Source organism: Lepidochelys kempii, chromosome 15, assembly GCF_965140265.1.
Source record: "Lepidochelys kempii isolate rLepKem1 chromosome 15, rLepKem1.hap2, whole genome shotgun sequence".
Taxonomy (NCBI): Eukaryota; Metazoa; Chordata; order Testudines; family Cheloniidae; genus Lepidochelys; species Lepidochelys kempii.
Window position 1 is genome coordinate 11,575,211 of NC_133270.1, and position 16,321 is coordinate 11,591,531.

Here is a 16,321-nt window from a genome sequence, read left to right on the forward strand (position 1 = left end):
ATTTGTAAAACACTGGAATATACTCCAGTTTTAGCTACAAGTACTTGAAAATGGATGTTTCTTCCCCATACCTAGAGAAACAAAGTGTTTAAGTTAAAATGGTTTATATCTAATTCATGTCTATAAAGCCATAAATCATTTTCAAGTGGTTCCTTGCTTGAATCTAACCTCAAAGTACTGCCACAAAAAGCATGATAAGTGAAGCATTATAATTTATCATTGATGGAATGATATCCAAAAAGATCAACGCAAAACTAGAATATGGAGGGGTTTTATTAATTTAGACAGACATTGAGGAATTACTGCCTTTAATGCCCTAGCCAAGTTTGAGGCCTTAACTTCAAACACAGTTACAGGGAAATCCAATAGTGTATTTCCACTAGTAAAAGCACTAGAATAGACCAGCAGCTGGTGCTTTATTTGTGGGGGGTGGGGGTGGGAACAGAACAAGGTAATTACACAGTGATAAGAATACTAGTGGCCAGTCTACACTAGCACTCCCACTGTTGCTAAAGCAACTGAGATTTTGCTGAAGTTGTAGTTTTAGACCTCTTTCCTTCAGGATTATATCTAACACTTCCCTCACTCAGTTTTATACCACCACTGTAAACCATGAGGGAATAATTTTGCTACTATCCTAGGTTCTTATTGAGCACCCCATATTGTAAAAATGGTGCACTCACCAACTATCCTGCGCATGAGAGAAGTCCGGTCTGAATCCAAGTCTTTTTTGAACCCTTCCACTGGTGAGGTTCGCCCTGAACTTGGGTACAGAGATGCATGCCATTTCTCAGGGTCCCACACTCCGTCACTAGGAAAATAAAATTACAAAACCCTTTTTAAAGAAAGTGCTCACTTTAACAAAGACAAGATGTACTTTAAGCCACTAATCCATTACAGTAATACTTAAGCGAGAAGGGTTGCACTCAGACTAGTGATCTGCGTTTCTGACGTTTCCTACCTCAAACTGGTCCATTTACATGGTATTCTAGATATCTTTATGAAGGTAGCAAAATGTGGAAGAGTTCATCAAATATCAGTATAAAGATAACACAAGATATGCAAAGTTGTATGAAACATCGAGTTCACACTTGACAGTTCCATCCCCAATTTATCTTCCAAGAATAAGATTTGTTCTCTTCCAATCTTGTTGTGTTAACAGGGCTTCCTTTCACACCAATTACAATTGTCATTTGCCTATGAGGCAGGTTAAGACACTAATCTGACCACTATACAGATTCTTCTTGTAGCATGAATGATTTGCTCAAGCCAGAAATTCATGTGCCTTCAATCTTAAAGTGAAGGAAATGAGAAATCAAAGTTGCCATAACAACTCATGCTATATGTTGCCAAGAAATCGGTAAAAATTGTTTATGCACCATGTCAACATACACAGGAGTAGTATAGATACCAGCTATAGAGCTAAAGATACTTTGCTCAGACTACCCCACACTACATCTATTTTCTAAAAGGCATTAGCTTAAAACAAGCCTTGGTAGGGGACTTAAGATAAACAGTTTTAAAAGTACTTTAAGGATTTTTCTTGTGGAATTTTTAAAAGATTATCCAGTTAAAGATAGTCAAGTTTATTTTAAGACCAGAACATACCTGTCATATTTTTCAGAAAGACATGAAGGCCTCTGTTTAGAGTGGGGACGCTCTTTAATATCCAAGAGTTCTTCCTAGAAAGGAAAAGATGCAAGTTAGTTCTGACTCACTTGGATAGGATATAAACAAAGCAAAAAACTTGTTCCAAAGCATACAGGTTTATTTAAATATCATAGATGAAGTTAACTAATCTGAATGGTTTTTCCAAACTATTGATCTGTTTTTTGTTCAAAGTACAATTCAACTACCATTACTGCAATACTTGAAAGATTCTACCAACAGGTCTATTTTGGGTACTTGTAGGATTTGCTATTAGTGTCAATTTGAAGCAAGACAATGTAGAAATACCAATTGCTGTGCTGTTTCTTCACATAAACCTTTAAGTTATATTATATACATTAAGAATCAATACAGATCTGTCTTAGAAGTTTCACTGGAAAGTAAGGGTTCTCTGCCTATTGACACAAGTGATAGCTTAGTATTCCAGAAAAGCAACATTAGACAGATGGCATTCCCAAACAAAGGATAACATTAGGTTTGGTGACAGATTCAGTTTGATCAAGAGCAACAACAAGCTGTTTTGTCTCGATGCTGGGGCAGGCTTGAGTGAAATGAGATTGTTGAAAGGGATTGTCAGAAATTTAAGAATTAGGTTGTACAATGTTGCCACAAGCCAATCCAATGGGAACTCTTTCAAATTGCTTATCCTTTGAGAGGACATGCCTTTCTGACCATTATGATGCTGACTGAACAAATTGTTCAGAGAACTGAGTTTAACGTGAAGAGTTGAAGCAGAGGATTCAGAGCTATTTTAAAACCAATTATGCGCTATTGATGCTAGGAGCAAATAAGTCACATCCCATGGTAATGCAAAAAATTAGAGTTTGGAACATACAAATTCAAAGTTAATGAAGACAGAAGCAGTGGTAGTGAAACTTCATTAATTGCAGGAAACTCTAAGACTTAATTTTTAAGTGGACCAGAAATTTATTTAGGAGATACAAATCCTTGAATAATTCGAGGCCAGTTATATCCCTCTGCTGAAGCACTAAAAAATGGCACAAATCCTGAACTGATACAGGATACACTGTGTAAGCCGCATCCAACACTATGGGGCTATTCTGACATGGGTGCTATAGGATCGACATGGCCTGAGAGGTCAAGAGGAGCTCTTTTTACTGGTTAAACTTTTGAAAGCTAATTGGCAAGTAGATAGTTTACTCTGAAAAAAGGGAGAGAGTGTCACAATGAATTAAAATACTACATATTCTGGAATCCCAAAGCTGTTCTAAACCACATTTGAGAATAGTGAATGAAGAATCCTTGCCTTCAGATTTTTAGCATTGAATGTCTGAAAGAAAACTAATGATAAAAAATCCTAAAGGATGGACTGAGTGCATCACCAGTCAATTTACAAATAATTTTTACTCATTCAGTTACTGGGCAATTCCCCAGCATATTCATTACTTCCACATAAAATTTCGTGTCATGCTGCTGTATACCAGCTAAAAATAAAGTTAAGTTTTTAGCCTATTACTTTTCAAATGTTTAATTACTGCAATGTTTAAGTTTAGTTGTGAAATGTGTGAAAACAGCTATTCCAGTCACACAGGGGTAGATTACTATCTAAACTTAGAGGTATGGTTTTACTCAGCCAGAAACAAGGTTACAGTGGACATGAGATGCCTTTCCTTCACGTGGAGCTACAATTTGTTTCCAGGTTCTCCCATATTTTCTTAGTTGCAGCATGTTGTGAAACTTGTGTTACTACAGCAAGTACAGTACTACATAAGTAAGTGTTTTTATAAAAGCTTTGCAAAATTTTACTCATTTACCTGCTGGGGAAAATATTAGTATCATCAGTGATTGTAAAAAGGCAGGAAAGTAATTGTCATGCTAGGTTTACAGTTATGTTAAAATTTGATGTTCGAAGTGCTGTGAAAATATTTACTAAACAATTAGTCACTCTTGTGAAGCAGACAAGCTTTATCCCAATGTTATGATTAAATGGAGGCAGAGCAGTGAGTAAAATTCAGAAGCCCTTAACCTAAACCTGGTCATTCCTCTAAACCAGAGGGGGGCAAACTGGCCCTTGGGCCACATCTAGCCTGCAGGACCCTTCCCTCTGGGCCCTGAGCTCCTGCCAGGGAGTGGGGTCAGGACAGGCTTGCAGAGGAGCCAGCCCAACACCCTGCAGCACGGTGAGCGGGGCAGAGGCTAGCCCCGATCCCTCCCTCCCAGTCACAGTCCCCCCCAGCACCTGGGCAGTGTGGCTGCAGCTCTGGCCAGCACAGCTATAGCGCGGCCAGACCTGGTGCTCCAGGGCAGCGCAGTCAGGAGGAGTTGGCCCGGGGGGGGGGGGGGGGGCAGAGGAGAAGAAGGCGAGGAGCAAGGGGGTGGTCAAGGGGCCTGGACCCTGCTGCCAGGGACAGAGGTAGAGCAACTGCAATCCTCCCCTCCCCCCAAATGCTTGGCCCCTGTCCCCAGCAGAAAAGCCCAGACAGGGAGTGAGCTCTGCCCAACTGCCAGGGAGAGCAGCCAAATGAGCAGGAGAAACACAGGGAAAGGACTGAGCCCCCCTTTCCCCCATACCACAGGTAACATGGGGTGGGGGGAGCAAGGAGGGTTGGATGGGGGCAGACAGCAGAGGTGTTTGGATAGCATGCAGGAGTCCTGGAGGGCAGTCAGGGGTGGGGAGTGTTGGGTGGGAGTTCTGGGAGGCTGGAATGGGGGTGGGAGCCAGGCCATGCCTCTCCATTTGGGGAGGCATAGCCTCCCCCAGCCTTCCCTACCCAGCCCTCCATACAATTTCTGTACCCAATGTGGCCCTAGGGCCAAAAAGTTTGCCTCCCCCTGCTCCAAATAGCACGGAGTTCCCTCTAGATATACTGGTTTCAGAGTAACAGCCGTGTTAGTCTGTATTCGCAAAAAGAAAAGGAGTACTTGTGGCACCTTAGAGACTAACCAATTTATTTGAGCATGAGCTTTCGTGAGCTACAGCTCACTTCATCGGATGCATACCGTGTTTATACTATAAGTGGATATTGTACAATAGTTATTCATAATTCAGCATTGGGTAGAATAAATATGCCACACATTTAAGTTTTCCCCCTTTACTATTAGGATTCAAATAAAAAACGTCTACTACAGCATACTTTCTGAAGTTACCTTTAAGATAAACTAGAAGACCAGCCATCATCTTTCTGATTTGCTCCATTTAAAGCACAAAGGAGCAGCATCAGTTCTTTGGACAGCAATTTACATCACTGTGGCACTGACTGTGTTGGTTTCTGATTACCCCTACTCCCTCCCGAGTTGTTTTCGTTCAGGAATCAGGGAGACAAACTGATAATACTGAGCAAGAAGGAGCCAGAAGAATAAAGGGATCCTAGCAATAGCCAGGACGTGCAGCACCAAGCTAGCCTGAAAAGGAAACTTCTCCCTAGCATTTAATGATTCAGTGCTTCTTCACACAATCCAGTCAGTCAACCCAGGGAACTTAATGCAGGAGATGTGGTGAAGATCAGAAGTGTAACTAGGTTCAAAAACATAATTTGATAAGATCATGTAGCATAGCTCCATAAATAGCTATTAATCAAGATGGTCAGGGATGCAACTGCACACCCTGGTGTCCCTAAACCTTTGACTACCAGAAGCTGGGCTTGGACAACAGGGGATGGATCACTTGATAATTGCCCTATTCGGTTCATTCCCTATGAAACATGGGCCACTGGCAGAAGACTGGATACTAGACGGACCACTGGTCTGACCCAATATGGCCATTTTTTTTTTTTTTTTTTTTTACTAAGTTTGAGGCTTGTGATGAGTGGATTTAAAAAAAAAAAGCATTGAGCCATCTGACAGCCACTATTAAGTTTAAGCAAATTAGAAATACCAAAACACACCTGGGGCTGAAAAGCTGTACCTTATTTACCTAAGGAACGAAGATTTGAGTGCAGCAAGACCATCCAAAATATAGGACTTGATATCTAGAGCAGATGTCAGCCAAAGATTGTCTAGCCTACTGGGTAACATCCATAGCAATGTACAACTATATAGCACCACAACTATGCTGCATAATCCTGTACTGTTGGTGCAGGCTGCATCTCCACAAGGGGTTTTTTCATCAGTGTAGGAACACCACTTCCGAGTGACAGTAGCTAGGTCAATGGAAGCATTAGCTGCATCTACACTAGAGGTTAGGTCAACATAGTTATGTTGCTCAGGAGTGCAAAAAAATAAAAATAAAAAATCTACAATTCAATTTTAAGTGTAGACCAGGCCTGAACAGTGTAAGTTGGCCAAGTTCTCTACAAATGGAAAGTTCAAAAGCAGCTACTTAGTTCACTGGTTTAGACAAAGCATGAGACACCATAAGCTATAATAATGAGCCTTGGGTTGTTAGTCAGGAGAATGTGTGTTCTAGACCAGGCTCTTTCAGTGACTGACTATGCGGCCTTTGAGATGCACTTTATTTATGAAGTGGGAATAACACTTCCACTTCTGTTAGTGATGGTGAGGATTAGTATCTGCACAGCACTTGGAACACAAATTGTAAGTGTTAAATATTGCTAAAAAGCTACATTTTAGTTCTAAAACTTAGACTGGTCACCTTTTGAAAAAAATTAGATCAAAGGGTTTGCAAGCTTTCATGGTGTGGACCAACTGCCTTCCCACTTTCTAATTATGTAATAGCCCTGCAGTGATTGTTTACACAGTAGATATTAAAATCACATTGAACGATGCTCCTAGCAGCTGGAAACAGGGAGAATAAATAGCCATTCTCCACAAACCACCACTAGGTGTTCTGGACCATCAGTGCTTCAGACTAGTTTGGAATCTGGTGACTTGAATCATTTTTTTTATATGCATTTAAGGTGCTCTGGCTAAACCCTAGAACCAATCCTTTTACTTAGGAGAACAGATAACCCTTTTAAAAAAACCTCAAAGTGAGGAAATTACAAGAAATGTTAACCTCAGGACAGATGTCAATTGCCACTAAAACTGCAGTATCAGTTGAGTGAGACTAAAAGTATCCTGCCATTAGTTTAACAACTGCATCCTGATCAAAATTAGGGGCACAGACATATATCATTACTATTGTTGGTTCAGGGACCACAGAAGCAGTGGTAGCACACTCCTGAAGCAGAGGAGTGAAACTCCAGGGCATTAGCAGTCTAGGTCTCACACATCAGGATTGAGGACCAAAGCTTGGATCTTTGTTTCCCATGCCAGTAGGGACTGGGAGCAAGACAGAGGCACCCATTTAGCTTTTGGGCAAGATGTACCTCGTTGACTATCAGCCACCTCAGGCCAAACAAATGATATGCATCTACCAGAATCTGAAGGAAGCCTCATACAGTACTCAGTCTTAGGGAAAACTGCTATACTTTGCATTCCCCCCCACCCCCACCACCACCGGCCATCTCAAACTACTGAGAAACCTAATACCAAAGGGGACTGGGCACACTGGCAGAACTAAAGATTGAGGGGAAGACACGCACAAGATTAAGCAGCTTAATTGCACCTCCGTGTTCAAAAAAATTGTTTTGGAAGTTTACAAGTCATTACCGCTGTAAAGCCACCAATAACCCTGCCTCATCCCAACAATTCAGTCCCTCACTTGAGGTTAATTGTATCATGGGAAAGAATGACAACATATTATACATAACAGAGCACAGTGATCTGCAGACAAGTAAAACCAATACAGATAGAGGGTAAAAGGAGCCCAGGTCTTACAAAAAGTAAGGATCTTTGTACACATCTTGCTAGTTCCTAATTTTTTTTTAAATATATATATATATATATATCTATCTATAAAAATAGGTTTTGAGTCAGTGTTAGAAGGCATGCTGAAAGAAGCCAGGCTTTCATTTAACGGAGATGAGCAAACTTGCAAAAACCTTAGAGATTAATAAAAGCCTATTTCTTAAAATAGAGACATACTTTCAAGAGAGTAATGGAATCAACTCACATCATATACTACCTAGCTTATGTAACTGCATTCTCCTCTAACTGCATCCTTTTATTTATTAAGCCCACTTGTTGGGCTTTGTCTTATATTCAGATTGTTCCTGCCCTGGAAAGTTTACAATCTTTTTAATCTGTTTGCACAGCACCCAACATGGTTAAATCCTAATCACCACAGTAAACAAAAGAGTTTCCTCATGTCTTCCCACAGTGAAGCAAACACTTTCAGCAATGCTGCCAATGCAGAATACCAACATTAGCAGAAGCGGGCTACCAGTTTCTCCAATATATAAGAATTGGATATAGTTTGCAAGTGCATGAACCAATAAGAGTATGGTGAGAACTATAAAGCTTAAGCCATATCTAGACAGTGTCAATACTTGAAAGTTTCTTCCAAAATTAAATATCTGTTCCTGTCTTATGTAGGGCCTCAGCTTTCCCCTGCTTCACAACTGAACTCACTTCATAAGACCTGAAACTGCATTCACTGCACAAGGCATCTATGTATTTACAAGCCAAGTTTGATACAGCTATCCATATGAGAACTAAACATTCCAAGGAGACTATACTACCCTTCCTCCTAGAAGGACTCTCCTCCATGTTTGGTATGATGTCTATTTGGACCATGACCAGACTAGAATTTAAGACATGTTATGCATCACATTTGCCAACACATTTTGAAGCATAGTGGAGGGCAAGCATAGGCTTCAACTTGATCAGTTTAGCACATGTTGTGGGGCACAGATACTACAGTGAGGTGATGGTGTCCATTTAAGAGAGCATTCCTTGTTTAAACTAATATATAGCTATAACACACCTTCAAATCCTACTCTGGACCAGGAGGAGGAGGAAAGTAGGACTTTTTTTTTTCCTGAAATTGATCACTTAATCCATTTAAGTGTTTCATAAACACTGAATTCATACAATTTTTAAAGAAAAAGGTTAGCTTACTTTTGTGTAACGATGAGATTTTACTGTTATTCTGTTCAAGTCAAGGAAAGTGTCCCCATTTTCAATTTCTGCTATAGCCCCTCTCTTATCCATGGCTACTTGAAAGCCTTTGACTATGGACCTGATTAAAAAAGAATTAGGTTAATAAAATAGACAACACAGCTGAAGGCTTTATGGTGTACACCTTCCTTACTGCCCATGGAACAGTCATCAATTTACATTTAACATAAGAAATTACATTCCACAAAAGATATTTTTACTGTTTGATGTGCTGGCTGTTTTGTGCCTCCAAACTATAACTGGTTGTAAAATATCTTAACTAACAGCTCTAGAACAAATATTAATCAATCATAGGAGCCTAGACTCCTTTGTAATTCAGAGACCCAGCTCTTAAGCAGCTTTAACACAGAGATTATTACAGGGACAGAACCAGAGTACAGAAGGGAAGTTCGTGAAATGAAAAAGACAGATTGGATAGGAAGCCCTCTCCCTCAGGTAGGGAAGTCCTAGATGCCTATGCCACCTGGCCATGACAGCCACTTGCACCCCATTTTGTGGCATGCAGGACAGTAGACACACAGGCATACCATGGAGGGGCCTGGGCCTCCCAGCCATGGCTTGCAGAGCCAACAGAGCCCTACACAGAGAGCCAGTGCCACTGTTTCTGTATGGTTGCCAACACTGTATTTCAAAAATACAGACCAGTTTTCTTAGCACCCCTACCCCACCTCTCTTCCCGATATTATCATCATCAATATTGTTGTGAACACCACTTATATTCACCAGAGATACTTCTTGCTGCTTTTTGCAGTGCTCTTATTGTATAGAGAGGAAAAATTAGGGGCTGCCCCTCGTACTAAGGGGCTGTGGGCAAGCCTAGACAGCTGACAAGGCAGAGAGAGGGCCCCAGGCTCATGGCTGGCAAGACGAGACAGAGCAGCCCCCCCGCCCTCTCCACCTGCCCCATGGGTGACCTGACTCTCACCGCGATAGGAAGCCCTCGTCTGGGATGGGGACGGAGAAAAGAGGACCCAGGGCCGCCCGGTCTTACTAGGCCCAGCCACCAACAAACCGGTGGCGAGCGGCAGGTAACGCCTCACCTGGCGGTAGGCGGCCCCAGCCCCGGCCAAGAGAATACTCACTGTGCAGAAGACGAGGTCCCCTCCAGAGGGCTCAGCTCCACACAAGGCCTTGCCGCCGCCCGCGGCGTTACTCAGCCCTAGTGACCGGCTTCTCTCCCCTCCCCCCCAGCAGCGCCCCGCGCCGCGCTCGCCACACACGGCTCCCTCCCCGCCCGGCCGCTTGCCCGCCCCCGGCTCGCGCCGCCGCTACTCCCCCACTGTTCTCCGTTCCCTTCTCCAGCTCGCTCGCTCACGCGCCCTCTCCCGATTTGCCCGACTCTCGCACTTTGTCTCTCCTCAGCCACCGTAACCGGGGCTTTCTAGCGCCCACCGCTCACCCCTTTAATAGCCACCGCGCAGGCGCGGCCCGCTCCCCGGCCCGGGAGCTCTCGGCTGTAACGCCTGACTGAAAAGCACAGCCTCCCGCCGTATGGCGCCTCCTCGCCTCTTTATAGCGAACTTCAAAAGTGAATCACGGCCTAGTACCGATTTTTTTGTAGACATATCCATAGAAGACGGATGGTTTGACGAATTGCGAGGACCCCTCAGGCACTATCACCAGCCAGCCCATGCTGCGGGGGCGGGAGCATGGTTTAAGGACCATGTGCACCGAAGCTGACAGACTTTTTTGTTTGGTTGGGTTTTTTTGACTCCTGCATTTATCATTTCCTGATGTTTTATTTCCAGATTCCCTATACGGGTGAGTTTGTACTAAGAACTCAAGCTCTCTATACTAATTTCCCCCTACTGTTACTCACACCTTCCTGTCAACTGTTTGAAACAGGCCACCCTCATTACCACTACAAAAGTGATTTTTCCTCCCTTGGTATTCTACTGTTAATTGAATTGTCTCGTTAGCACTGACCCCCCACTTGATAAGGCAATGCTCATCTTTTCATATACTATGTATATATACCTGCTTCTGTATTTTCTACTCCATGCATCTGATGAAGTGGGTTTTAGCCCATGAAAGCTCATGCTCAAATAAATTTGTTAGTCTCTAAGGTGCCACAAGGACTCCTTGTTGTTTTTGCTGATACAGACTAACACGGCTACCACTCTGAGTCCTTGTGTTGTGTATTTATAAAGATGCTGTTGAGCCTGTAAACAATTTCCCATGTTGTGTGAGTAGTCCTAGGTGATTTTCATACGCAAGAGAAGGGATGGGCCCCTGCCCTGCGGCGCTTGGAGCCTAAGAACAGAGAGACAGAGGTAAGGGAAGAGGAACAAGGATTTTCTATGCAGGACAACTGTTCTCTTAGGAAGCAGAAACATAGCTTTTAAGAGGGACTGAAAATTGGAGGGGACAGTCCAGTCCCACCTCAAGTTTCTCAGCTCTGTGTTCCCCTTTGAGCTGAAAAAATAAAAAAATAGCTATGGAGTCAAGCGTGCAGCCTGACTCCCTGCTAGACCAACTATACCAGGTAGTGATTTTAAAACAAGCCCAACTGTGCTGTTAATGATGGGTTTTTAGGCAGGGCCAGTGCTTAGTTCCAGCACAGGGTTATTTTTGTTGTTGTTTGTATGTGGGGTGTTTTTTGGGGGGTAAGTGGGGGGGGGGGAGAGGGTCATGTGCACTGTACTCACCTGTCAGGGACCCATATACACACTGCAAAATCATTTTTCATCAAAGACCTGTTTTAAAAATTAACCTTTAAATCAATCCAAAATGAGGCATTTCCCTTGTCAAATGAGTGAAGCTTAGTATGTCTTCATAACAGGAGGAAAATAAGAACAGGGAATTGTATTACTTAATCTTTCTTATTCTCAGTCTTCTGGTACACCTATGCTATTAGCAAGAAATAGAGAATATATTTCCAACACCTGTTTATAGAACTTTTTTAGACAACATTCAATTAACAGCATCTGAGACCTTGATCTTGCATTGAGTTCCAGGTAAGTGGACCCTCTAGGTCCACAGAACTCCATTTAGGGTCCCAGTTGTGAAAATTGTTCAGAATAGGAGCCCTGTTGAGTCAACTCTACATAAGTACAGGGATCTGCCTTTGTGGAGCAACTTGCAGGATTGGGGCAAAAGTCAATATCTTCAACTATTTTCCAATTAAACAGAAGGTCCATATTAAATAATACATTGACATCAACCTTTATTGTAGAATGAAATAATATTATATAAAGATTTCTTACATTACAAGTCAGTGATATCTTTAAACATGCATTTAAAAATGGCCACCATTTGATACCTTCCATGTACAGTAAGTTTGCCAGGCTGATCCACTCTTTGTCCACCTTAATTAGCTTACTGCATGATGAAGACCTCTTCAGCACTGCTCCAACTGTCATACTTGAGGGTTAAGCAAGAGCCCTACAGGGTATAGTGTTTTGAAGGGCCCACTATAAGGTAAGGCTCTTTTGAGAAACTATGTAGGTAGACTCTGTGTCTGCACACAGACCCATTGTCTTTCATTGGATTTCACTCAGTTATCAGGGTCCACCTGCTGTGCAGTTCTCAGTGCAGGATCAGAGCCGAATACATGTGAGGTTTGAGGCAGATATCTGGAACCACATAGCACTTCTAGGGTTGGGAGAAAACTGAAACTGAGTGGATCAGGGATATTTGTTAGAAGGGAGACATGATAGATTTTACAAATTAGGGCGGGATAATCAGGGTACTTCCCATTATTGCTACTATAGCTGTTTGCAATAGATATATTATGTCTGATACAATTCTCCAGGGCTGTCAAATAGACTGGCACCTTTTGTGAACTTTAAAGTAACTAATTATGTAATCTAAAAAGAACAGTTTAACCAGGGTTTTCTTTAATGACTGTCTATGTACAAAGATTTATTTATTATTATGCATATAGATTTAGATTTTTTTTTAAATAATGGTGAATGTACAATGGATTCAGGAATTGGAGTCCTGCTGCATTTCTTAGTGAGCAGAAATTCTATTGAAGGCATCTTTCTGTAAGAAAAAACGTGTAATGGGGGAAGAAGGACTGGAACAAATACACTATTAGAATAGATAACTAACAGGTATCCATGGATTTTTTTTTTTACTTTGCATTTGTAAAATACTTTAGATACACACTTTGAAATGGATTGCAAACTTGTTTAGTTTAACTGTAGCTTTTGTAAATATCCCTGCATCCTAAGCTAAAATGCTATTTTGTAACTTCTTATAACACCTTAGAAAACAGGAGATAGCCATACACTTCATAAAACAGCAATATATAAAAGGACTGTATTTTCCTCTTTCTACAGCTATGGCAAAAGGTGACTAACCCAATGCAATACTGTGTCAAGTTTTTATGCTGATTTTGGACTTGATTTTGTAGTTCTCATGCAGATACATTTATTTCAGTAGGAATTTTGTCTGCATAAGGACTGCATTCTTTAATATGCCGTGTGCTTAAAAAGCAAGTTTCAAAGTGATGTCATGAAGATGGCTATAAAAGGTGAGCCCAGATTAACCAAAGGCACTCAGTGCACTTGCACAGGGCTCCCACCTCAGGACACACACACACACACACACACAATGAGGGGGCAGGGGAGGGTCCTACCTACATACTGTGGAAAGAGCCAGAAAAACAGGAGTCGGGAGCTGCACCAGCACGAAAGGACTGAAGTCACTGCAGGGTGAGTGCTTGGAGGCTTGCTCTCCAACACCCTCCCTGGTCCTCCCATCCACCTGGTGACAGGGAAGGTGGGGTTCCCTAAATTGCCACTGTGCACAGGGCCCCAAAATTCTTTATTTGGACACTGACAGATGGCTTCTTTCTTGGCAGAAACCCTGTGGAATTTTGCCTGTATTGAAGTACAGGGCATCTCTGGGTTCATGAATGGTCTTGACATTTTGGGGATCAAGCTTAGCAAATGGTCTGAGAGGGACATTGTCAAGCTTAGAAGGAAGGACACTGGTCACAAGAAGTAGATTATTAGCGAGGAAAGTCATTCAAAATGACCTGCCCTCTCAAAACCCATAATAACTAATAACTAAATAATAATATATCTTGCTTACATTAGTATAGCAGTTTTCATCCCCAAAGTCCCTAGAGCATTTTAGTCACATATGCTCTCTCCCAACTCTGCCATTGGCTGATTGTATGACCTTGTCTCTCTGTACCTGAGGTAAAGAGGGATAATGGTTAGGTCTGCAGATGTGTTGTAAGGATCAGTTCACCTAGTGCTGAAGGTGAAGAGATCTAAGTGCTATTAGCCGGCTACATGTAGCACCCCTAACCTGCTGCTGGATTGGGGCTGGAGTGGGGACATGCTCTGAGTGGTGTTCCCAGAGAATGTGCCATGGGATTGTTTGAGGTTACTCGGAGCAGGACGTGGGTGGGTGTTTAAGATCATGTCCTTTGCCCCGTGGCTGCTGTGCCTTATCATTCACATACCAAATAGCCATGTGGGAGCTGGCACGCACTGAGGAGGCAAAGGGGACATGATGGGGCTTGGCTGCGTTTCCTTCTCGCCCATTCCCCTCCCAGGCGCTAGAGGCCGCTGCGGGGCCGCATCGCTCAGAGATACGGGCTGGGGTCCTGCTGCTGCTCGTCGCCATGGTGATAGAGGCGGTGCGTCGGGCGGGCCTGGAGGCTGCGCTGGGGACTGCGCGGGAGGAGCCGCTGGGACACGGCTTGGTCCCGGTTCCGCCCGGTGTCTGCTGCGAGAGATATGAGTTGCCTCACTGGGGCGGTGGGGTCCGGCCCGGCCGTGAATAGTCCCCCTGGTTACACAGCCTGGGGGTCTAGGGCAGTGGTTTGACCGCTCTCCCGGTCCTACAGCTGTGTGTGTGGGGGGGCTCTAGGGCAGTGAGTTGCCCCCCTCCCGGTCCTACAGCTGTGTGTGTGTGGGGGGGCTCTAGTGCAGTGAGTTGCCCCCCTCCCGGTCCTACAGCTGTGTGTGTGTGTGTGGGGAGGTTCTAGAGCAGTGAGTTGCCCCCCTCCCGGTCCTACAGCTGTGTGTGTGTGGGGGCTCTAGGGCAGTGAGTTGCCCCCCTCCCGGTCCTACAGCTGTGTGTGTGGGGGGGCTCTAGGGCAGTGAGTTGCCCCCCTCCCGGTCCTACAGCTGTGTGTGTGGGGGGGGCTCTAGAGCAGTGAGTTGCCCCCCTCCCAGTCCTACAGCTGTGTGTGTGTGTGTGGGGGGGCTCTAGGGCAGTGAGTTGCCCCCCTCCCGGTCCTACAGCTGTGTGTGTGTGTGTGGGGAGGTTCTAGAGCAGTGAGTTGCCCCCCTCCCGGTCCTACAGCTGTGTGTGTGGGGGGGCTCTAGAGCAGTGAGTTGCCCCCCTCCCAGTCCTACAGCTGTGTGTGTGTGTGGGGTGGCTCTAGGGCAGTGAGTTGCCCCGCTCCTTGTCCTACAGCTGTGTGTGTGGGGGGCCCTCTAGGGCAGTGAATTGCCTCCCTGGGCCTACAGCTGTGTGTGTGGGGGTGGCTCTAGGGCAGTGAGTGGGCCCCCCCATCCCATTATCCCACAGTTGTGGGGGGTGGGTCTTGGACAGTGAGTCAACCTCCCTGTATAACTCAGTCTCCTGCTGGAAGACAGGTGGATCGAGCAGCAAGTTGGTTCCCTGTCAAGGTAATCCTGGTCCTGCTACTGGAGGAGTGGGTTATGGGACTGTAAATTGTACTCCGCCTCCGTGGTCCTGCCTTGTGACTGGGGAGTCTAGCCATCCTGTGAACTGCTGAGTCTGCATACGGTCTCCTGTAAAACGTAGGGGCCCCACAAGTGTTCCTGGTTACTCCTAAAAGCAGCTGAGGGGATACAGTAGGGCTGAGCTTGGGCTGTGAAGCCATGATCTTCCCTTCTCCCACTTTTCAGATCCTTTTCTGGGTATGAAAAGGGAAAGGCAAATGAGAGTGAGGGGTTTCTAATGCTAGATGCTGTGCCAGAGGAATCTGGACTCCCAGGGATTGTCTGCCGTATTAACAGGATTGTTCTGAATCTATGACACTTCCCTGTAGTGCCAGCGGAAATAGAGTTTCCAGAGGATTTGTGAACTCTCACAAATGGAATGGGATTGGAATTCAAAGTGAGAAGTTGCCCTTCCCAAGAACTGTCTGGTCAATATAAAGCATTAGACTAGTTTTGTTATTAACGTTTTACAGTCCTTTAAATAGGGAAGGTACAAACACCACAGAGACCAGCACAATACAAATATCTTCATAGTAGATGGGTTACGATTATTATGTTACAGCCAGGACCCCAAACATAACATCTTAATTGTGTTTATTGCAAGGGTTTGGATCATTACCGTGTAGTTCTGTAGTATATGTGTGTGTGTTTTTATATATATATATATATATATATATATATACTGTAGCATATATATGAACATATATGAAAGTTTTGATTGAAAATGAGTATATTTAGATTCTTCAGCCCTGATCCCACAAGGAGTTTACTGTGGGCAGAGCCCCATTGACTTCAGTGACTCTCTCCATTGGCACAGGGGTACATCTTCACTCATATCACTTTGCGGAATTGAGGCCTTAATGTCCCTTTCATTCCAGTCTTTCATGCCTTGCTCAGAGAAACTTTTCTTTTAGATCCTAATGCTACAGTGTGCTCTGTGGAGACAGACCCCTTCATCTTCAGATCCAAATTAATTTTAGTCAGACTCTGTACTGGCTAGGGGTCCACTTGCACAGAGTTCGTTACAGGATCAGAGGCTGTATTTGGTATTCCATTTTCTTCATTTGTGTTTGAGG

General features: G+C 43.9%; 1 protein-coding gene across 5 annotated transcripts in view; it reads right to left on the reverse strand.

The window, feature by feature from the left end:
* The window catches only part of EIF4ENIF1 (eukaryotic translation initiation factor 4E nuclear import factor 1), a 35,121-nt gene extending 25,343 nt beyond the window's left edge, over nucleotides 1–9,778 (reverse strand). For all 5 annotated transcript variants that reach the window (XM_073313540.1, XM_073313538.1, XM_073313541.1 and 2 more), the window contains exons 1-4: nucleotides 9,672–9,778; nucleotides 8,530–8,650; nucleotides 1,609–1,682; nucleotides 684–811 (exon numbers count right to left, since the gene is read on the reverse strand). In XM_073313540.1, coding sequence (XP_073169641.1) covers nucleotides 684–811; nucleotides 1,609–1,682; nucleotides 8,530–8,622 — 295 coding nt within the window. In that variant the 5' untranslated portion in view covers nucleotides 8,623–8,650; nucleotides 9,672–9,778. The remainder of the gene's footprint in view (nucleotides 1–683; nucleotides 812–1,608; nucleotides 1,683–8,529; nucleotides 8,651–9,671) is intronic.
* Nucleotides 9,779–16,321: the final 6,543 nt, after the last annotated feature.